This window comes from Schistocerca serialis, chromosome 4 (genome assembly GCF_023864345.2).
Source record: "Schistocerca serialis cubense isolate TAMUIC-IGC-003099 chromosome 4, iqSchSeri2.2, whole genome shotgun sequence".
In the NCBI taxonomy this organism is placed as follows: domain Eukaryota; kingdom Metazoa; phylum Arthropoda; class Insecta; order Orthoptera; family Acrididae; genus Schistocerca; species Schistocerca serialis.
In genome coordinates, this window is record NC_064641.1 from 529,447,980 (window position 1) to 529,472,546 (window position 24,567).

A 24,567-nucleotide genomic window follows, 5' to 3' on the forward strand; every position below is an offset into this window, starting at 1 on the left:
TCTTACGACATCTGCACGACGAGGGAGCGCGGCGCCTCGCCGTATCCTGCAGTTTCGCAGTGCCGCCTGACATCCACTGTGCCCGCAGGACGTGTGCGGCGACAGCACGGCCACCCTGGACGGCAGCGCGCCTGCCCTGGAAACGACGGCGTTCACCATCAGCAAGGCGGTAGAGCAGCGCAGCGCCGCGGCCGCCAACGCAGGGGCGGCGGTGGGGGCGGGGTTGACCGCCGCCTCCAACAGCGTGTCGCCCGAGAAGTCGTCCACGCCCACCACCACCAACAACGGCTCTGCCAGCCACCAGAGCCACATGAGCGACATGTCGCGCTCCGAGATCCTGCACAAGGACGGCGGGCCAGGTGAGGCGCCCTTCCCCACAGGTTTCTAAACGCTCGCCTTATTAACACCTCACTCAAAGTAAGTGCCCAAGCAGAATAGAGGAAGATTCAGCTAAGCTGTTCACCTCAAATATGTCCTGCCCCATTTAAGATATCGTAACTTTTTTTCACTCAGATGAACTGTGATGAAAGTCCACGCTAAACGCTGTATAGCCTTCTGTGATAGCTATGTTAATTACAGAGATATCGATGTAAGCTTCATTTTCATCTGCTGGTTGCACTGTAGGTAAAAATATTGTAAAAAATTACAATATACGGCACTTAGTATTCATCGGTTTTGAACATTGTTGATGTTACGAACTAAAATGAAAAAAGCGAAGAGTCCTGCCTGTCACCGTTTCCCCTACCATTAGATTAAAATGAGCTCTGATAACCTTCCGCTCAGTGGACCGTGGAGACATTAAACAACTTTTCTTGCAACAGAGAGAATGTTCTTGATCAATTAGCGGAACAGCGACAGACTACAAACCAGTAAGAGACAGGGAACAGTAATCAAAAGAACTAAAGTCTTGAAAAAAACAAAGAAACGCGAGGGTGTTTTGGGACAAAAAGTGGGACTTCGTCAGCCCACATTTTCGGACTGTTGGACGATACACAAGCTCGCTGTGGATCAAGCTATTTGTGCATAATAAGAAATATAATTACATGGGAAACTACTGCATCTTGTCCAGTACGTAGAGGGAGTATTGATCATAAAAGCAGAGAGGTATCTTGAGAATTTAGTATTACGAAACGAAAGCAATTACCCATGAGCAGCTGCACAATGAGAGCGCATTGACAGGGGCAGCGTGTCAAAGATTACCGCTCTATCGTTGATGGAACTACAATGGTGATGGTTCACGGTGCAAATCTCGCATTTGCATGTTAATCACAGACGAAATTACCCTTGAGTAAAGCTGAATATATCTTCCAAGATGGTGGAAGCGAAAACCGTGCTGGAAGCGAACACCGTGAACAATATCCCCTTATGTATATCCTGCTCCACAGTCGACTTGAATACTAACCGTCCTGCGGCCAAGAATCTGAGTCGACGCAAACAGAACCTGTGCTGCCTATCTTTACTTTATTCTGCCTATCGTTACTTTATTTTTTAACCTTTCTTTAGCCCACCTAAGATGAGCTCATTGCAGTGCTCTTAAATCAGAAATCATATTTCATGTTTAGTAATTCAACCAAATGGTCGGCACCTACTTTTTCAATGGAACACTGTCACAGTGAGAGAGACAAGTTACTAATACAGGAGCTATATTCCTTTCAAGAGGATCATCTAACCAGGATCAGCTGTAGTATAATACTTTGGTTCTGAAATTCAAATCAAGTCTGAATTTAATAAATAATTTATTTACTCAAATTCTCGAATCACAGCAAATTAAAAAAACAGAAAACAACTTTCCAACTAAATGAATATAAGGTGTCATAATTTTGTGTGAGAAAATGCTCCAACTCAGCACAAAGTCGTCTGTGCACCTGTTTTACGAGCAGGGCTGCTTCGGAAACACTATAAGCTTCTCTAATCTGTGCAGGCCGTAAATGCAAATTACACGAGTCCAAGACCCATGAAATAACATAGTTACTCAGGCAGCTCAAGTTGCGTAGCAAATCCCGCAAATTGTAATCAGCCCAGAAGGTGGATAACGGTAATGCGAAATACGACACTTGTTCAAAACTCAGCGAACGTGCGCCAGAATGCGCCATAATTACCGGAAAAGGCAGCCGAGATGGCGGCAGAGAAAGGCTGTCCCTGACAACCTCTGGAACGTCGGTGACTCTTGTGGCTTTCACACTACAATAGCACGAAAATTTACTGCTCTGAACCTAGCTCCCGACTTTTTGAAAAAGTCTGCATGGAGGGGAGGACACTCGGCTATTGTGACAGTGATCAGAGAGATTTTTCCCTTTACTTTCGTGGACAGAGGGGAACTCTGCAGAAATTCCTCATTCTTGATTTACTGAATGCCTCTTAATATGCAGGAGGTTGGTAATGGCTGCCATCCACGTTCCACTCGCTGATAGAGCTCTTCGCGCCTAAACACGGTGACACACAAAGCTTAGTTGATTGGATAACAAGATTTGCAGGGAAAGGCAACGAGTTTCTTAACTATTGCCGAGCAGCTCCCTGGCAGCCTGTTCTTAGGTTCGTCTACAGGGAGGTGGATTCGTCATGCACAAATATTCTCTAGGGACTTCGGGTGGATTAGTGGCAGCTGCCTTCAAAGGAGAAAACCGAATTCGCCGCCAATGCGTGAGGCAGGGGCTTATGGCTAACGCTTCCACGAATTGCAGTGCCTGGGGACACACTCCTTTTCTCCAGAGCCTGTGTGACTGACAGCCAGCGGTCACACTCGAACATGGACCGAACACGTCGGGCAGCTCAATTCTTATCAATTTGAAACTTTCGCCAAGAGTTACCAAGCCTTGTATTATCCTCAAAAAATATTAAGTAAATTAGAAGAAAAACAGAGAAATATTGCTCAGTGATATGTGACGATCATGTCACAGCATGTACAGGAAAATAGCTGAAATTTTCGCACTATTACTAATAATGAAGCGAAGCCTACTAAAAACTGCAATGAATTGGACTTGAGAGAGCGTCTGTCAGTAGTTTTGTTTCCTTGGACACACCACAACAGTGTACTTCCTCCGACAGAAAGAAGCTCATGTAGCCAACTTCATTGGGGGCAGCAATGCAGACTGTTGCTACGGCTCTCGGCTAAAGGGGCGGTTCGGCGTCCCAGGGCGTAGGTTGGTGACACTGTGGCAACGCTAGTTCTCTGAACCAGGGCGGGGACAGTGTCCCTATGTGTCTTCGTTGCAGTGGCTTAAATCTGAAAGTAACAGGCCCTGGAGCTTGTACTAATTTTTGCCATCTTGTGTATTTTATGAATTAACTAATATTTGATCATTAAATAGCTCCACCCCACCACCCCACCCTCCGATAGTCGTCTACTTAGGCATGCTATCAGTGGTTTCAACTGGCTGGAGAAAACTGATTTTAATATATAAGCAGATTAAATTCTCTGACTTTTTAGTTAATTGGTTACAGGCCTGTAAAGACTACCACTGAACTCTATCTGCAGAAGGAATAGGAATGCGTGATTGGAAATGTGGTTGTAATGTTGTTTAACTCTTTTTCTGTAATAGGGTTGGACTGAACAGCTGACAAGATTTCGCCATATGCTTTATACGTCCCCGAAAAGTCTCTGGGTTATAACATCAAAGCGATTGGTGTCTACATCTACATCTATACTTCGCAAGCCCCTTAAGTTGTGTGTCGGATAGTAACTTCTTTCCAGTATCACTTCCCCCTTTCCCTGTTCCAGTCAAGTATGGTTAGGGGATAGAACGATTACTGGTAAGCTACCATGTGATCTCGAATCTTTCTAATTTTATCTTCATGTCTTTTCACTAGATACACGCAGGCGGAAGGAATGAATTGGTTGAGTCTTCGAGGAATGTACGCTCTGGGAACTTCAACAGTATTTCATCCCTCGTTGTGAAAGCCTCTCATGCAGTGTCTGCGCTGGAGTTAGCTCAGTATTTCCGTGACATTTTCGCGCTTACTAGATGAACCTGCAACGAATCGTGCTGCTCTTCTTTGGATCTTCTCTCTTTCCTTCATCAGCACTATCTAGTATGCGTCGCATACTGACGAGCAACATTCATGTACTGATCGAGAGAAAGTGTTGTAAGCGGCCTCCTTTGTTAATGTACTACATTTTTTGAGTATTCTTTCACTTTATCTCAATCAGACATCTGCCTTATTCGAGATTAATTTTAAGTTGCCGTTCCAGTTCACATACCTCTAGATAGTTTATGAAAGTAATAGCTTCCAGTGATTGTTCGGCAATTTTATAATTATACAATAAGTGGTTTTTCTGTGTACGAGTTTGTATTCACAGTAAGTTACATTTGTTTATGTCGAACGTCAATTACCGCTTCTCCGAGTATCGATCATCTGCTGGTCTTCCGGCATTTCGCTACAATTTTCTAGCTTCGCGACTTCATCCGCGGGAAATCCTCATGGAACATCTTATAAGTCATTTATTTACACGGTGAAAATTAATGGTTTTATAACACTCCCCTGTGGCACGTCCGGAGATACTTTCACGCCTGACGACCTCTTACCGTTCAGAATGACATGCTGTGTTCTGTTTGCAAGAAACCCTTCAATCGTGTCACACTGTTGGTCTGATACATTCGTTCTTTATTCATTAGGCGACAGTGCGGAACTGTACCAAATGTCTTCCGGAAGTCAAGGAACACAGTATATGCCTGGGCTCCTATATCTGCTCCTCTCTGTACCTAGTGGACGAAGAAGAGCGAGCTGGGCTTCACACGGTCGTTGTTTTCAGAACGCACGTTTGTTGCTACGGAGGCTATTAGAATTACAATTCTAGCACCAGAAGTTCTGTTTGGAAACTTCTACTTGAAAAAGTGAAGCTGACATCGATATCTCAGTAATTAATATACCTATAAGGACTTTTTCGCAATGCTTTTGGGTTGAAGCGCAATTTCGATATCTTAAACATTTAATAAAATATCTGATGTGAACTTTCTAGCTGAATCACCGTATACAGACGAAAATATTTTAGTTGCAGCAAGGTCTTCAGCCGACATAATTACTCTTAATGACAACCTGCTGCACAAGCTGTCGTACCTTACATTATAATACCCTATTATTTTGTCTTTTTCAGTACTGCAAATATCGGCCGTTTAGCCATTTCCAGAGGAAAGGCATAAGCTGACAAGGAACACATTTGTGTTACAGGCAAAACATACAGTGTTAAAATACAGTTGGCTAGGCGGACTTTAAAAGCAATACCGAGAAACTAAGTTTTTCTTGAACATCTGTGACGTAGGAATCATTTGGAAACACGATAGCAAAGTCGGCTGAGTACAACAGCATCTCGTCGCCATCTGGTGACAGGTAAAGTAGTTTAAAGTTTGGGAAAATCAAATTCAGCCATAAGAATACTGAAGTGATTAGCTCATCATACTAAGAAAACAGTAAATCCCTAAATGCACGATTAGATTTGGTGCTCGGAGAAGCGACGGTAGAAATAGTCTGCAGTAATGAAAAACTAACAGTATATGTGAATGGAGATCAAAGAGAACGAATTTCAAGTGATGTAAAGTACAATAAAGATCAATAAAAATTCAATCAAGTAAAATCTATTTATTTTCACAATCGGTGGAATGTTGCACTTTCATCTTCCAGCAGTTAATCTCAAGTTAATTTTAACTGACTCCTAAAGGTTAGAAAAATTACGAAGTGAGATGCTCAGAATAAGTATCTGACAACATTTTTTTTCTAACGCACTGTAAACGGAGAGACCATTGTTAGCGATTTACAACGAGATCGATTGCTCCATAGTTTCTGATATTTATAACAGGAAATCAGTGAGGTGATAACTATTTTAGTGAGTTCTTTTCCTTTAGGTGCAGGAATGGGCTTCCGCAGAATTTTTTCCGCGGGGGGGATGGGGGAGAGCCAAGTTTCTAAAATTGGCACTTTTTGTGTACATGAGCTGGTCAGTTTCGAGAAATGTCATGCCACTAGAACTAACTTTTGTAGGCGACATAAAAACACTTATTATATCCAAGAGAAATGATGGTTATTCCTCAGTATATGAATGAAATCTGTGTACTCCAGATTGCGGGAGGGGAAAGGGGGGACGTACCCCCTGTTCTTCCCACTCTTCCGCCCTTGCGAACACCTATAGAAGCAGTATACAAATCCTCCGCAGTGACGACACCATTGGTTGTGGTATATGAGACGGTGATATATTTAAGAGCGATTGGAATTACGAGGAGAAAAACTTGTTCTTGATCTCGTGAAAAAGTTCATACTGTTAAAATAATGACATTTTTATTCTTGTTAGATCTAGTGTTAATCTTTTTCTTATTCTTCTTCTTTTTCTTCTCCAAGGAGTTTCCCTGCGACATGCTTCAGCTTCATTCAGGCCAGCTTTTCCGGGACATACTGGTATCTAAACTTCTCTCTGTTTGTTTTTACTGCCCTTTCGTTCTTTAGATCTCCTTACAATATATGTGTTCTCACCCTTCTCGTTTTTTGGTTTATTTTATAGATTATATGTCCTTTTATGACGTTTGTCTTGTTATTTCTCCCTTCTTATATGTGTGTAGCCTTAAAGAATGGTGTGATTTCCTTGTTTTGCTATTGAATGTTCAGACACCTTGAGTATTAAACTTGCAACGTCTCAGGTAAGCAGCCATCTCCCTCCCTCTCTCTATCTCTCCCTTCCTCTCCTCTTCAGGCAAAAATGTACACAATAACAGTCTCATAATGGTTCCCAACACCCTTCATGATGAACAAAGAAAACTCCACTGACACATTGTAAATATTGAATGTCACGTTTCAAGTTAAAAAGTAGTGTGTAAAAAGGCCTCCTCCTCTTTTATAACAATGAACCCCGTGTGAATATTCTTTTATGTTCGTCTACGTACTGCATGCTTTCTGTTTTTCTTTTTCCCTGCCCGTGATATGTCTGTAATTGTTAAATTCCTGAATTAATTTTATTTTTGAGCTTTTATATACAGTATTATGTGAATTTCATTCTGCTTCGTGGACATTCTTTCACATTTTGCCGTTGTGATATTAAAAAGGCGAGTGCCTTCGTAAAGAATTAGAATGAAGCATACTTATTTAATGTCAATTCTACACTCTGTGCAGCAAATAAATTAATTGTGGTTTTGTCAATCGCAATTTAAGACGAGTGTACGCTATAATTTCGTACTGTCGTAACGTGAATTTTATGTCCATAATGGAAAATAGTGAGTTCAACTTTTGACTTGGCAGTTAACGAGGGCGGTTAGACTTTTTTTCTATTTTTTTCTATTTTTTAGCCACCAGGATGACTATAATTTATAAATATCCTCGCAGCTTGTGTTGGCTGTTCCTTTTGTTGCCTCGAGAAACTCTTCGCTTTTGTTTTGGCGGTAAGTAACTACGTGGATAGGAAGCGAAACGCGATAAACTGCATGGAAATACCACATTCTAACATCACAAAGCTCTCTCTGTTAGGTATGTTTTAAGAAATTATTCCATCTCGTCATTGCCGACCAGACTACTGGCACGTAAAAACTTATCTATTCCATCTTTAGACTATAACCGCAAGTCTAAGACTTTTTCTTCTATCGCACACAGTCATCTTTCCTACTCTGTCACGAACCTTCCCGCTCTGCCACTGACATCGTGAAGGTGCGATTCCAATGCGGCGGCTAAGGCAATACTACCAGCTAAACCACAGCATCAGGGCCGCCCGTTCCGAGCCGACTGCTCAACTTCCTATGTCGCGACATTAAGTCGCTTCGCGAACGTCGAGGCGTGCGATACCAGTGGGAACTTCATGTTTCCCATTTTCGCGCTGTAAAAACGTTTCAGCCTATGTAAGACTATACAACATTCATTTCTGCGCTTATTTTTTAATAAATGTTTCTTGCTTCTTGTGAACAATAAAAGCGGCTGTTTTACACTTCACGTGAGTTGTTAGTTTTTGGTTAAAAAATCTGTAGTGTGGCTTCTGAGCTTCTTAATGGGCTATACTTCTTTTCATAATTGTTAATGATGATTCCCAAATGAGGCTATTTGTGGAGCATATTTACTTAACTAAGAAATCATTTACTGAAAAAATATGATAGCGTGTGTATTTCAGCCCAGCACATTTCAGTCCATACATTTGTGCGAGTGAAAAGTACACTGCCTGACAAAGAAAGTGAAGCACCCAGAAGACATGGGCAGACATCACATGGGGATCGTAAGCGTACAGAACACTGGCAAGTGTATAATTGATTACGGTTACATTTCTCTATGACAGATAGAACGGCCACAAGACTGCGTTAGTGCTGTTCATGTTATTGTTGTTTCCCGGCCTGGCAGGATTTATAAGTAGCGTGAACAGGTCAGGTGTTCAGTGATCACTCTGAAGGACATGGGAGAGCTGCTTATTTGCGTGAGACCTCGTTATCAGCACCTGACAAAGCTTGAAAGGGGCCTACTTGTGGGTCTCTATTTGGGTGGTAGGTCGAATCGTACAATGTCCAGGTTTTTGGGACATTTGGATGTCACAGTGGCCCGATGTTGAAGTGCATGGAGACGTGAGGGCAGACATTCCCGTACTCAAGGTTCCCCTTGATAACGTCTGACCACTACGAGGGTGGTTCGCCATATTGTGCAGGAAGCGCATTGTAACTCCTTCACGTCTGCACCTGACATCCGAGAATAATCAATGGACTCATTGACACGTTCTGCGTCATCCTGCACCACTGGTCAGAGACTAGCACCAGCAGGTTTAAGGAATTACCGTCCATTGCATAGGCCGCCACTGACACAAAAACACAAACGTCTGTCTGTGGAGCGCTGCCATGACCGGGAACCATAGATTGCTGTCGAATGGCGTCGCATTGTGTTCAGGCATGAATCGTGTTTCTGCACTGTCCTGTATGACAGTCAACAAAGACTAAGGCGGCAGAGGCACAGCTGTGTTATTCCTGGAGTCAAAGTGTGAAAAGCCATTGGCTATGACTTTATATCTCGTCTGGCAGTGACTGAGTGAACTCGGAAGGAACAACGGAACATCACGGACGTCCTGACTTCTCGTGTGTTATCTCTAAGACTACAGCAGCACAGTACCATTTTTCAGTAGAACAACTCTCGTCCTTGTATGATGTTGTATATATCATATACGAGTATGAACTGTCTGCATGACTCTGAGGTTCCCCTGTGGCCAGAAACATCCCCAAACATGTCCCCGTTAGAATCAACATACATCCATCTCAGTTCCAGCATCCAGGATATAAAGGATCAGTTGCAACAGTTGTGGGCCAGCTTACCTCAGGGGAGGTTATCATGGCTTCATGACACCCTACCAACCCTAATCAATGTAAAATGCAATCAAGCAGGACAAAGTGAGTGCAATCACATAAAGATAGGTAAACTCCGAAACGGCATGAAACTGCGTTTAAGTCCAGAGTCTTAACCAGGCCATCCTTACCATCAGCAGCCACGGTCAGCGACCCGCCGACACTTTAATCCTCCCGTATGTCCCTGATTATGCGTCAGCCTCCTTCTTCGTGATGTCCCACTTTGAGACGTTTCGATACGATCCACAAACGTGGCTTCTTCAGCAACGGTCATACTGGACAGCGGCAGTTAAACCCTTCCCCAGCCGAGTAGGTCATGATCGACACAGCAAGGCGATGCATGGCGCCTGCAGTATGTGAGTCGTAGCAAAGTTCTACTGATGCAGGCTATGTCACGTTATCATTGCTGTCGCCGGCCACAAACCAGGGACTACCTCCTGATGATCCGGTCTTCTAGCAGACAACACTCCGCAGTCTTCTCAACGAGATCACTCGCTGACGTACCGCTGCAGCTTCGTGGATGATGCATGAATGGGCAACCACTCAGTCAGACGACCAGGCCACTGTAATCCCCCAGCTGCCCGTCATTGCTCTCGAGCCACGGGTCCGGAGTCTGATTAGGCAACGCCGTCAACTGCCATGCGGCATCGGACTGCAAAGTTAGAAGATGTCCGTACTTTACCACATGCCGACTGCTTGTCCACCGCTGTCGACCCACCTCCCGGCATACTACCAACGCTAGTTCAGCGCACCATTATCTTGGCAGCACGTGTACACACCTGCAATGTCTACAACGCCTGCCGCGACAAGTGAGAACATCATGAGAGAACGCTAAATCGTGCTGAAGCCGAGCCTGCACTATGATGACTGTCCAGGATGAATGGGTTAATACGAGGGCTATTCAGAAAGTAGGGAACGTTTCCGTCTGATGCCGCTAGGCGCGGGCCGTTCGAGTATATTTTCGTATGTGCGTGCTCGGCAGCTCAGTCGGCATCAATCTGTGACAGTGGGAACGTCTCTGTGCGTGTGGCTTTTTCGATTTTCGAAGTTGAAATGAGCGATACAATCGCAAATACACCCAGTTGTGAGGTTCGCTTTGAAAAAAAAAAAAAAAAAAAAAAACCGTAAAACCTCTAGAAATTTAGCGTGAACAGTGCGAAGTGTGCCGGCTACGGTCTGGAACTGAGCGGCCGCTACGGTCGCAGGTTCGAATCCTGCCTCGGGTATGGATGTGTCTGATGTCCTTAGATTAGTTAGGTTTAATTAGTTCTAAGTTCTAGGCGACTGATGACCTCAGAAGTTAAGTCACATAGTGCTCAGAGCCATTTTTAGTGCGAAGTGTACGGAAACAACGTAATGAGTGAATGTCTCTTCCGGCAATGGTGCATTCGGTTTAAAAATGGCCGAACTAACGTTCACGATGAAGAGAAGAGTGGACGCCCGAGCATTGTGACTGACGATCTTGTCGCTAAAGTTCATGAAACGATTCGTGAAAACAAAAAAAATGGCTCTGAGCACTATGGGACTTAACAGCTGTGGTCATCAGTCGCCTAGAACTTAGAACTACTTAAACCTAACTAACCTGCCCGAGGCAGGATTCGAACCTGCGACCGTAGCAGTCGCACGGTTCCGGACTGCGCGCCTAGAACCGCGAGACCACCGTGGCCGGCTCGTGAAAACAGTCGCTTCACAGTAATGGAGATTTCGCTTTCTTTTCCACAACTTTCACTGACTGTGTTGTTTGAAGCTGTCACTCAAAAGCTAGGTTAAGACAAATTTTGTGCACGATGGGTGCCCAAAATGCTTACAGAGCACTATAAAGAACATCGAATAGGGGCAACGTTGACATTTCTGGATGCCTACCACAAACATGTTGATTCATTACTGGATCGAATCGTAACTGGTGACGAGACTTGGGTGAAATTCGTCAGTTCCGAGATAAAATTACAGTCCAGGGAGTGGGGGCACACAAGGTCCCCCAAAAACCAAGAAAATGTTTGCAAACCTTGTCAGCAAGGTATTGGCTGTGCTTCTTATCGATTTTCTCGAACATCGAGCAACCATAGATTATGCCCTATACTGTCAAAATTTGCACAGCCTTAGAAGAGCAGTTCAAAACAAACGCCTAGGAAATCTGACGTCCAAAATTTTGTTTTTGCGCAACAATGCCCGACCTCACACGGCAAACCTCACTAAAGAACTCCTTAATTCATTCAAATGGGAAATTGTCACTCATCCGCCCTACAGCCCAGATCCTGCACGAAGCGACTTCCACTTGTTTCCCAAGATGAAGAACTGGCTTGCAGCACTTTGATGACAACGCGTATCTCCAGGTGGGCGGGACTTACTGGCTGATGTCTCAGGCGGCAGAATTTTACGACGAAGGTCTTTCAAAGTTTGTCCACCGTTATGATAAGTGCCTCAATGTGTTTGGTGACCATGTGGAAAAGTAGTATGTCAGTTGGTCTTTCAGATGTATATAATAAAAGTATTACTTCTGCTTAGTTTTTTTAATGCTAAAACGTTCCCTGCTTTCTGAATAGCCCTCGTATTAACCAATTAAACTGCTCCAGGTCTGTCAGTATGCACGTAATAGCAGGGAATTCACCAAGCGTTATCTCTGGAATTTTGACGTCGTGGAAGAATATATCTGGTATTAGGGAAAGTTTTATGTTGCTTTTCAAAAGTGTATTATGGACACAGGAGGGTAGCTGATCAGCTACTGTGACCCAGGAAGTAAGTCCATAGTAGCAAAGAACTCTGTGAAGTCGGTCCACTGGTCTCGGCGGAGGTTCGACTCCTCCCTCGGGCATGGGTGTGTGCGTTTGTCCTTAGGATAATTTAGGTTAAATAGTGTGTAAGCTTAGGGACTTATGACCTTAGCAGTTAAGTCCCATAAGATTTCACACACACTTCGGTCCACTGAACGGCTATTACATTCTCGAAATGAGAGGTAGTTGTGGATCCAAATATGCAGCTTCATTATGAGGTATCTTGGGGAGTGCGATGAAGAAATATTATTGCATAGATCGCTGTACTGTGAGAAAGAAGCTCGTGTTAGGAAGATACTGTATAATGGATTGTGTTATTCGAGTCACTGAGTTTTTCCCTGCCACTGGCTTCTCCATTTTGTAAATAGTTTTCATCATTTGTTAGGCACGTAAATTAACTTAAACGACATGTACAGGCCAAGGAGGGCTTAGTTGTTGATATAAGAGTTGAAAGGAGGCTAATATTGTTTGTCTAAATGCAGGACATGTCGTAAAGTAACATATGTAAATTTTACTTCGGTTAATAAACGTAATTGATGTACTTATTAGGTGAATGTAGGAGTTGCCAATTTTAGCATGTGGAGATGCGAACTTTAGCTTGTGAATATTAAATAGAAAAACCAGCAGGATTATGTTGTAAGGAGCCCCCTTCCTCGTACCATTCCCACGTCGTGAAATGATACAGCAGCTACAAGTGACGCAACCTCAGTGAGTGAGGCAAAGTGTGGCAAATAAACGAATCTAAGAGATTCATTGCTTGTAAGGTAGTGTACATAGTGTACCACAGAAAAGGAAAGTAGGGCACACAAACGTGAAAGTTATGCAAGAAGTGCCTATTCCGAATTCAGGCGGGAGAACGCAGAATGTCGAAACAGTGATACATATATCAGTGCTTCTGTTGCACCTATACTCTTAAACAGCAATCCAGAGGCCAGAATAAGGTAAGGCGGGAGGATATGTAACGGCATAAGGCTCAGCCATAATCCAGAGCCGTAATCACCGCTATCAGCGAACTGCTGACGCAGCAGCGTTGCGCCATGTACTTCCCAGGCGACCTCCCTCCACGTGATGACCCTAGCACATAGAACACTGATCCCATTCGAGGCGCTTCGCTATGACCTAGAAAGAAAGCTTTTTTTACAACTCTCGGCGCTGGACAGCGGCATTTAAAGCGCATCTCTGCAATGTGGCGTCAAACCCAGAACAATTTTATTGACTGTGACAACTGCCGCGGAAGCCTACGTTTACACTACGCCACCGTGTCAACGAGACTGCTTGCCGACGTACTTCCTGCCACCTCATAGATAAACACAAATGGACGACCACTCAGCTCCGCGTCTGGACTGCCAGAGTCCGCCGTTGCCCTCTGCTGCTCTCCAGCCATCGGTCCATAGTTTGATTCTACAGAAGGCTATCGCAAATGGTTTCAAATGGTTCTGAGCACCATGGGACTTGACATCTGAGGTCATCAGTCCCATAGAACTTAGAACTACTTAAACCTAACTAACCTAAGGACATCACACACATCCATGCCCGAGGAAGGATTGGAACCTGCGACCGTAGCGGTCGCGCGGTTCCAGACTGAAGCGCCTAGAATCGCTCGGCGACATCGGCCGGCTAAGAATATCGCCTGCCGCTGGAACGCTGCGAGCTACCAGTAAGTTAGAAGTCGTTGCTTTGCCCCGTGTTGCAGCGGGTCCGTGTTCAGTGTTTTTCTGCTGCTTTCGACTCAGCTCCCGGCATGCCAGCAATGCTTCCTCGACGCGTCACCACCTGGGCAGCATGTGTACACTGCATGCCGGTCTCAGCCACTGATACAAGTGTGAAAATTACGAGCCGATGCTGAACTGCACCAGAGACACAGATCACTGTCCAAGTTCAATGAGGTAATGAAGAATGGTCTGTGTACACCGTTTGTTGCAACCGTCCCCACCGCCGTTTTCATCTCTCAAGCCATGAAAAGAAGCCACAACGTCCCAGCGCGTGGTTTCAGTGTAGTGTATATATTAACGTAAGTGGAGACTTCGCTTTGGACGAACAGTAATAAAGTTTGCTGTGTTCTTCATAACAATTTCTAATCGACGATGAAAAAAATGGCTGAGGACAGTGTACAGAACAACGTGACCTCAGTGTTTCTTCATTTTCAGACAAGTAATTATAGCTGTTAAGACTAGTGTGTTTTTAGGTTAATTAGTGATGATGTTTCGTTTGTGGAGCGCTCAACTGCGCGGTCATCAGCACCCGTACAAAGTCCCAACTTTTACACAACCCAATATTTTACACAGTCCAATCTAGCCACTGTCACGAATGATGATGATGAACTGATGGAGACAAAACAAACACCCAGTCCGGGAATGGATCCCAGGACCCCGTGATCCAGAGGAAGCAACGCTAGCCACTAGACCACTAGCTGTGGAGAAGGTTGGTTAGTACTTTCGAGTACGCGTAGCCCAAACAAGCCATTAAGGTTTCTTTTCCCTTAGGTAGCAGGTCAGGTACTCAAGGATGACGCGTAGACACAAAATGGAAGTCTATACTGACAGATGTAGTCCATTTCGTTGTGCAGCTACGACCACGCAGAAAACAGGTATTAAATTATATGTAAGACTGTTAGACGCAGAGAAAAAACGACTAACGCACTGAAGTGGTTACATGTTAAGGTACCAATTACTGTGACACCTGTATCTACACCCCTGTATGTTTCTGCATCTAAAGTGTCAAAATTTTCAGTTTGCACTTCTCGTTTTTGTAGCTGTGGCAGAGCGTAGAACCACAAATTCTTAATAATAGCACGTCTCTTTTAAGAAAAGCAAATGATGATGCAAAGACGATTGGAACTGCGTACCATTGGATTTTTTTCTATCACTTAATCTGACCTTCCCAATTTTTTAAGTTCCTTTCTCCTCATGTCTCTAAGAAATTGTGATTTTTTTGATATTTTCGCAAAAATGTTGATGAGGGGATAAAAGGATATAAGACAATATGGTTCTTTAGTTGTCTGTTGCTACAGATCAATGAAAGTAGATCGACTAAATAAAAATCTTTGCATTAACAATATTAAAAAATTCCAGGCAACAACAAACCATTTAATCAGTCCAGTTTTCAGGTTTTTTGCGTATATAATTCTTATATTAGTTTCCCTCTTTCTAAAAATGCCACCACACGCTTTTGCCTACTTATCGAATTCTGGGGGTGTTGCTTTACACAGAATAATTAGCCCTTTTGAGGTAAGAGATTCCTTAAATCTATGTCTAGCATTTGTTTCAACTTCTTTTGAATGTGCCTGTTTGTTAAGTTTACCTTCAATACATATTTTCTTTCCATTTGTATTACTGGATTCTGAAGCACTAACCTACCAAACTTGAAATAAAAAATCCAACCAAAACCTAAAATCATTGTAATACACAACATCAAACACATTAAACGCAGCAATACAGCTCAAAAATTCTAGAAAATCATGAAGGTAGTAGAGTGTTTATTTGCATGTCAACTCATGAGAAAATTATCCTGATGTTTGTAGACGTTTAGTTTATAACAGCTTTTATTTATTTTTCCTGGTTCTTTGCGAATGGAAAAAATACAATTCTTCGTCATTTCCATTTCGCATATCACAAAGCTACATCATTCACATGGTGAAATAACTGTGGTAAATCTGCAGTGAAAGAATGTTGGCCAATTTATGGCGACTTCAAAATGAGAATCCTTCTTGCAATAGACAAAGAACAAGTAGAGAACAGGAGATTACTTAATTGTATTTGTGCGGTAGACAGCAACCACTTCAGGACATTTTGTACTGGAAAAAGTTGCTTTCAGTTTTTCGACAGCAAATGTTTTCTAATTGTGGTCCTACTTGCCTTCGTAGGTGCTAACTGCAAATCTATAATGGTAGATACTAGTTCACATTGGAAAGAAGGTGACAGCGGTATAACTAAAAAAAAAACATATTATTAAGCTATTTAAAACGAGCGACTTCATCTTTTTACAAAACGTGTAGGCGTAGAGCTAATGTTACCATGGGTAAGCTGCCAACGCATGTGAGATAACCATATTCATGAAAAAAGTCTTACGCAAACAAATGGAACTGTTATTTTCTGTTATACATTACCATGTGCCAGGAACACTGCTGAGAAATGCTTTACGCTTATAAGTAAAATTTTTGGATTAATGAGTATTCAAATTTCTGTTAATTGATCCGAAGTAAGAGAATGTATAATAACTATTGTCTCTTGGCGTCATAATATGCGCCAAGACATTTTCCTAGAAGGGAAAAACACGTTTTACCTTTTCTTGCCGTCGTGAACTCATAAAAACCTCCAATTGAAACTATGAAACCTTCAGTGGCTATGGGTGCTTTTTGAATCATTGAAGGCGTTGCTTAAGAGAAGATTTCACGGAATACATTAGTAGTAGAGCTGGCTCTGGAAAATGAAACTTGAAAGCAGAATAGACCAACAGGAATGAAAGCAAAATGTGACTACCATAGTCTTGTTATCGTATTAGTAATTGTAAGTAAATCATTACAAAAAGTATTATTATTAGATAGTAGGTTCAGCAATACTGCACTGTCCATCCACACATTATTTCTGACAATAACATATTTGTACTGATGCCGTTTAGACCCAGACGCAAATGCTGCTTGAGATCGGCGGGAGCGTTACCATTGCAGTTCGTCATATTTCACGGTAGATGTGCAGCTCAATATTCATGACTGAGAGTTCACAGAATTAGCGTGACAATATCTTAGTCCATAAACGCGACCGTTAAAAACAAGTATTACGCTAAAGGATACTTTGTGATAATTCCAGTACAATATATTTATATGAAATTCATTCCACAGATTAGAAACATGGCAGTAAGCAAATTATTAGAATTACAGAACTATAAACCACTATGACGGAGAGGATTATGTATGGTGTGAAGCTGCCATACACTGTAATCAGTGCCTCTAGTAATCGTGGGATGGAATAAAGCATATCGGAGTATGTTATGGAGGCAGCAGACAGTCATTATTAAATGCATTAAAAGCAGTTAACATATAAAATATTCCTCACGCCTTGATGAAAGGTGAAATAAGTCTTTTTCACTTAGATTTCTTATTTAATGATTCCTCTATCTGTTATCTCTGTCTTTCCTATACAGTCTAATCTATCATTAAAATTTTGTTAGTATCTTAAAAAGAAATCAGCAGCAAAGATAAAAAGTGTCGGGTATGGAAAAACTGTGATATAATTTTCCAGTGCACAATATTGTAACATTTTTGTAATCTACTACTGAAACGCATTTTAGAAAAGTCATCGTTCTTCCATGTATTTGGCAATCGCAAAAACCTTTGAATCGTTGTAGTTAACTTAACTTGAACTCAAAAATTACTGGATGTCTTTCAATGTAGGTTTTCAGATCTTCTCTGAGATATGTGAAATGCAAATGCCAAAAACGCTTGGATTTCATCAGTTGATAGGACCCAGAAAAAAATTAATAAATGCTATAAAATATTACAAACATCAATATTATTTTCTCATTCGTATGTATTTACTGTGTTTATATACATACAAGCGAACAGTCCTGGCTTCCCACGGGTAGCACTAAGTATTCACTGCCAGACGACTTTTCAGCCGTAACAGTAATAAATTATGTACACAAGCCTCCTTTGTGAATCAGTCTGTCTATTAGTGAAAACAGTATCAAAATTCCTATAGTATTTCCTGAGATTAGCCACCACATACAGACAGACAAACACCCCATGGGACTTGAATAGAGCCTTTTCCCTGGAGCATCATCTGCATACATGTATACTACATATAATGCACAAATCTCTTCCTCCCTGACTATTGTAGAGTGTGGAACTCGGTAGGAATCCGGTCAGAGGATGCAAGTCATCTACACGTAGACAAGTAGTTACTTTCCCTGGAAGTATCCCCTGGCAAATTCCCTAACTATACAGGTTGGTCCATTGATCGTGACCGGGCCAAATATCACGAAATAAGCGTCAAACGGAAAATCTATAAAGAACGAAACTTGTCTAGCTTGAAGGGGGAAACCAGATGGCGACATGATTGGCCCGCTAGATGGCGCTGCCATAGGTCAAACGGATATCAACTGCGTTTTTTTTTTAAATAGGAACCCCCATTTTTTATTACATATTCGTCTAGAACGTAAAGAAATAAGAATATTTTAGTAGGACCACTTTTTTCGCTTTGTGATAGGTGGCGCTGTAATATTCACAAAAGTATGGCTCACAATTTTAGACGAACAGTTTGTAACAGGTACGTTTTTTAAATTAAAATACAGAACGTAGGTATGTTTGAACATTTTATTCGGTTATTTCAATGTGATATATGTACCTTTGTGAACTTATCATTTCTGAGAACGCATGCTGTTACAGCGTGATTACCTGTAAATACCACATTAATGCAATAAATGCTCAAAATTATGTCCGTTAACCTCAATTCATTTTTCAATACGTGTAACGACATTCCTCTCAACACCCTTCCGTAATGTTCACACATTCATTGACAATGCGATGACGCATGTTGTCAGGCGCTGTCTGTGGATCACGATAGCAAATATCTTTCAACTTTCCCCACAGAAAGAAATCCAGGGACGTCAGATCCGGTGAACGTGCGGGCCATGGTATGGTGCTTCGACGACCAATCCACCTGTCATGAAATATGCTATTCAGTACCGCTTCAGCCGCACCCGAGCTATGTGCCGGACATCCATCATGTTGGAAGTACATCGCCATTCTCTCATGCAGTGAAACATCTTGTAGTAACATCGGTAGAACAATGCGTAGGAAATGAGCATGCATTGCATTATTTAGATTGCCATCGATAAAATGGAGGCCAATTATCCTTCCTCCCATAATGCTGCACGATACATTAACCCGCCAAGGTCGCTGATGTTCCACTTGTCGCAGCCATCGTGGGTTTTCCGTTGCCCAATAGTGCATATTACGCCGGGTTACGTTACCGCTGTTGGTGAATGACGCTTCGTCGCTAAACAGAACGCGTGCAAAAAATGTGTCATCGTCCCGTAAATTCTCTTGTGCCCAGTGGCAGAACTGTACAAGACGTTCAAAGTCGTCGCCATGCATTTCGTGGTGCATAGAAATATGGTATGGGTGCAATCGATGTTGGTGCAGCATTCTCAATACCGAATTTTCTGAGATTCCCGATTCTCGGGTAATTTGTCTGCTACTGATGTGCGGATTAGCCACGACAGCAGCTAAAACACCTACTTGAGCATCATCATTTCTTGCAGGTCGTGGTTGACCTTTCACATGTTACTGAACACTTCCTGTTTCCATAAATAATGTAACTATCCGGCGATCGGTTCGGACACTTGGATGATGTCGTCCAGGATACCGAGCAGCATACATAGCAAACGCCCGTTGGGCATTTTGATCACAATAGCCATACATCAACACGATATCGACCTTTTCCGCAATTGGTAAACGGTCCATTTCAACACAGGTAATGTATCACGGAACAAATACCGTCCGCACTGGTGGAATGTTCATGATACCACGTACTTATACGTTTGTGACTATTACCGCGCCATCTATCACAAGAATATGCAATAAAAAATGGAAGATCCTATTTAAAAAAACGCAGTCGATATCCGTTTGACCTATGGCAGCGCCATTAGCGAGCCAATCATAGCGCCATCTGGTTTCCCCCTTCAAGCTAGACGAGTTTCGTTCTTTGTAGTTTTTCGTTTGATGCTTATTTCGTGAGATATTTGGACCAGTCACTATCAATGGACCACCCTGTATACACGTTACTATGTACAAGTATCATATGTACGAAACTTTAACATCCCTACTGCTATGCAGACTCGAGTGGAGTTTCCTTAAGTACATACTGCTACAGATTATGACAAGTCTGGCTCCTGATTCCGAACGACACAGAGGCTGCGTCCCTGACGTCTACCCATCTGTGCCCCCCCCCCCCCCTCTCAAGTCGGTGGGTCACCTATTTATAAGGGGTGATCGCACTCACACCATCCTTCTGGAACGTTCCATCACGGCTGTTTCATTCATGACCGTCATGAGGCTAACACGTAACTTATTGTCTTACATCTTCTGTAAGTTTTCCCCTTTTGCTGGTGCCTGTACCATCCGAGAGTCTGGCGGCTGTGCTTGCTACAAACCTCATGCCGCTCCAGGGTCTGCTCCTTGTTAGCAGAACAAACCTTGTATAGTTGCTTCCAGCATGTCAGACAACTATTTCACAGGCCTCGCGCTCAGCAATGGTTTCTAAACTGTGTTTCTGACACAACCTGAATATTTCCCACGTAGCCATTTTACTATTCTTAGGACTGAATATTTTACTATATATGACACCCCTCTATCCGCTCCATCCCCAGCTGCTTCCTCTCTGTCTGTCCATCCCTCTTTTCTGCATCTCTGTCTTTCCCCAGGCAAGCCCATCTGCTCATTAAGTCCTAGAAAACAACTCGATAAAAGAGACCAGTACTACCCCCACAACACCTGCTGTACAGGACAGCTTACACTTCAAGGGCTTGAAATCGATTTTTGCTAATGACATATAGGCTGCCATACAAAGGATGTCGATGAAGCACGTCGATACTACTTGACCACAACATCCCTATCGTGCAGGGTACGTTACATGTCATGGCTGGAAAATCGTTTCCTGCACCTGTCGTGTAGGCTGCCCTGCAAAGCCGTTCAATAACGCAAGCTGATACACTCCCACACAACATGCCTGTTGTGCAGAGTAGCCTACATGGGAGAGACTGAAACACTTTTTTTTTTTATCTCCACTCCTGCACTCCTGTCGGAGTTAGGGGTTTGTGACCTCCACAGTGTTAATGCTGTACTCTATGTGTGTGTGTGTGTGTGTGTGTGTGTGTGTGTGTGTGTAACAATGAGTTCTTATCTTCAGATGTGTTCTGTAACCTTCAAGCTTAAATAACTTTCTATATTGTTTAATTGTTGTATGTTACAACCTCTTTAGACTATGATTGCGTGTCTCATTTTAAACCTTTTTGGGTTTCTGAATATGAATGCTCTGTGTAGATATTATTTTATGACAGTGTATCCACTGCTTTTGGCTCCATCAATCAGTCCATTTCACTACATTTATTTTATTTCAGTGCATTTCATTCATTTCATAAATGAGAACTTACTAGAAAATTTTACATAGCAAATCCATTTTTTTTAAACGGAATAGTATTCCATACTGATGTCAGTAGCAACCTGTAACAACACACTCTGCAAATACTTTGCAAACTTTGCATTATGGACCCATGTTTAATAGGAGGTTTTTGTTTTTATTATTGTATTCTTTCACCTGTTTCAATTTTTGCTGTTAATCATGATGCACTTTGTGTATACTGCATTGCAAGATAAGCAACAGTCTTGACGGTAGTGGAATGTGTCACACCATAAAGTACCTGTCCAATATTTATCTACTTTTGTTGAAGGAGCTCATTACATTCTGCATATTACATTATTAAACTTTAATTCTATTTTAAACCAATGCCCATCACCAACATCAATATGTGTGACCCCTTGGGTAAGCTACACAGTTGCATTCGTTGTGGCGTAGAAGCAGACTCAGAATATCATATTGACGAATTTTATGCGATGCCTGGAACACATACTGTGCCACTGATTAAAGATTTCTGACTGGAGACTGAAATAAAAGTATATGTCCTTCTGCAAATCAGAGGACTGGACAGATCAGTCAAGTATCGGTACTTTCTTCAAGGCGTTTGTGGTGTGAACAGTAGTGTGAGGTCTAGTATTATCCTCCTGGAATATGAAATTTGTTACCCTCATCACAAAGGGTATGAAAACACGGTTTACCATTATTCCCATTATTCGCCTCCATTCCACAATTACCAATAGCTCACCACACCATGACTCCAGGTGATGAGGAGATATGGGGCTGGAGAATCTTTGCTTCCTGTGGCTGTCCCCATGCTGTCTGCAGACACATTAACGTCGCTTGAACCGTCACAGCCAGAGGGATTCATCACTGGACAGCACAGAAAGCCACTCAATGTACCAATTTGCTCTGGCTCCACACAGTACAAGTCTCTAATGACAATGGTACGTCACATGGCACATCATCATCTCCTCCTGATAATATTCTGATAATATTCTACGCCGAAAACGAGGAAATAAATTAAGATGTAGAAACAAGTGAGCTGCTGTTACTAACAGCCACCAAAAAAAAAAAAATAAATAAAAAAAGGCTCAAGCAATCAATTTCAACGCAACTTCCAGGTAACATTGAAGCATGTTCTGATGTATTGGTAAGAGCTACTGATAAAATATCTTTCTTGAACAACTTCTTTCGATCCACAGGCCATTACCAGGTTCATAAGAAAACTATTTTACGTCATACTAGGCAATAAAATCAGTGAACCCAAATAAGAAAATCCATGAATTCGTCACTGTTAGCGACCAGTAACATATTACATCGTCAGTCATAAAAATGTGTAAAACTGTGCATTCATGCATGTTATATTAAAACATTTTTTACGATTGACGTAATCGTTTACTCTTTGGCAACAGAGTCGTAGTCATGAATTTTATTATTTGATGCCATTGATTATATCACCTAACATGGTTTTGTAAAGGTTTTCATGAGTCTGATGATGATCAGTTGACCGAAACCGATTGTTCAATAAAGAAATGTTATTAGCAGCTCTAAGCTTTAAATCATAACATTCCTCAAATATTCACGAAATCTGAGGCACAATTTTCTTAAAATGTATTCCACTGCCTATAATCTGTTGCTGATGGTGAGCCTCTGCCTGTAACCTCTGCCTTCGTTCTGCATTGTGTGACCCACAGGCACAAACCAGTGTAACATGTTGGTACGATACCGGCATGTCTCTCATAGCAATATTTCGACCGTCTTCAAATTTCTAAAAATGGGTATAAACTGTACGTGCACGTCCTCTAGATTTTCTGTTGCGATTCCAACTGAAAAGGTCTACTAACTTTAGTCATCACCGACCCTTTCCATTCTTCGTCTATACGAATGGCATTATTTCTGTCCTGAAAATTAGCTCACATAAAGCTGATATTTTAATCCACTTATCCCACAGCCATGTAAATTCTGGATTATCTCTTTGGCAGCAACGATCAAGGTGTTTGTGGTGTAACACAGCTCACTTCTGTCAGTGTGTCCAATGATTCTTGTCCATTAATTACATTCCGTGTCTGATGTAGGTATGGCGGTGGGCGGCGGACTGTTGGGCCGCACGGCAGCCGCCATGGTGGGGGCGGTGGCGGCGTCGGGGGCGGTGCTGCCAGCGGCTTCGGGGGCTGCGGCCGCCTCGACGCCGCGCGCCAAGAAGGAGAGCCTCGAGGCGAAGCGCGAGCGCAAGGCAGCGAAGACGCTGGCCATCATCACGGGCGCCTTCGTCGTCTGCTGGTTGCCCTTCTTCATTATGGCGCTGCTCATGCCGCTCTGCGACACCTGCGTCATCAGCGAGGACCTGTCCAGCTTCTTCCTGTGGCTTGGCTACTTCAACTCCACCCTGAACCCCGTCATTTACACCATCTTCAGCCCCGAGTTTCGGCAGGCCTTCAAGCGCATCCTGTGCGGTGCCGGCAGCCGACGCTCCAAGTTTCGGGCCGGCAAGCTCAGATAACCGTCTTCTAGCGACGGGTGCCGCCGCGGCTCCAGCTACCGCTGCCGTGTCAACCAATTAGTTCACCATTGCGAATCATTCGAAAATTTACTCCTCGCACAAACACTTTTTTTTATACGCATGTAGGTATTATTGGTATCTAGACATTAATCCCGTGAGCTTTTATTACCAGTCAGAATTTTGCTAGCTCGAATGGTAGTATATGTGACGATCTTTTTTTTTTTTTTACCGGTAAGAGACGGCCTGAGTGTCTCGGCTTCTTGTCCAAATGAAAATCAATTTCTGTGGCTGAAGATAGGTACAGGTCTAGAACTACCTCCCAGTTTTATAGCGCGCCATGAGAATACGGAAAATCGTAACCGTCGCCCATAATGGTAGATTACGTTCTACAGTCAAATAATAAAAGAAAACTTTTCTGCTCCGCCGATGCTCTGATCCACATGCCTCCGAAAAGCAGTGTGCGCTGTAGAAGAAGTGTCACAGTGGATAAAAGACTGGACTGGCGTGCGGGCCGAGTAGAGTTCGAATGCCTCTCCGATATTCCTGATTTAGATTTTTCCTAAACCAATCTAGGCAAATTCTGACATGATTCTTTTCAGAAAAACACGATATCTCTCTCTCTCTCTCTCTCTCTCTCTCTATCTATCTATCTACTTATCTCTCTTTCTGTCTCTTTTCCGCAGCAATCCTTTACCGAGCATCACATAGCACTACGTTATCATATCCCGAGAAACTGAGTTCAGGCTGAATTGACTTTATATTTTAAATAAGATTTCTGTGTCAGTACCATTGCCCCTGGACGTGTGACCGCGTAGTCATTCTGCAATATTCACCAACATTTAGGTACCCCTTTTTTATATGCTTTTTGGATTTATTGGCAT

The 24,567-nt window shown here is 42.7% G+C and overlaps 1 protein-coding gene across 1 annotated transcript in view; it reads left to right on the plus strand.

Annotated features, from left to right (window-relative positions):
* LOC126474587 (5-hydroxytryptamine receptor-like) overlaps positions 1-23,686 on the plus strand; it is a 443,337-nt gene extending 419,651 nt beyond the window's left edge. Inside the window, exons 5-6 of the mRNA XM_050102061.1 lie at positions 89-359; positions 23,358-23,686. Coding sequence (XP_049958018.1) covers positions 89-359; positions 23,358-23,686 — 600 coding nt within the window. The remainder of the gene's footprint in view (positions 1-88; positions 360-23,357) is intronic.
* The last annotated feature ends 881 nt before the right edge of the window (positions 23,687-24,567 follow it).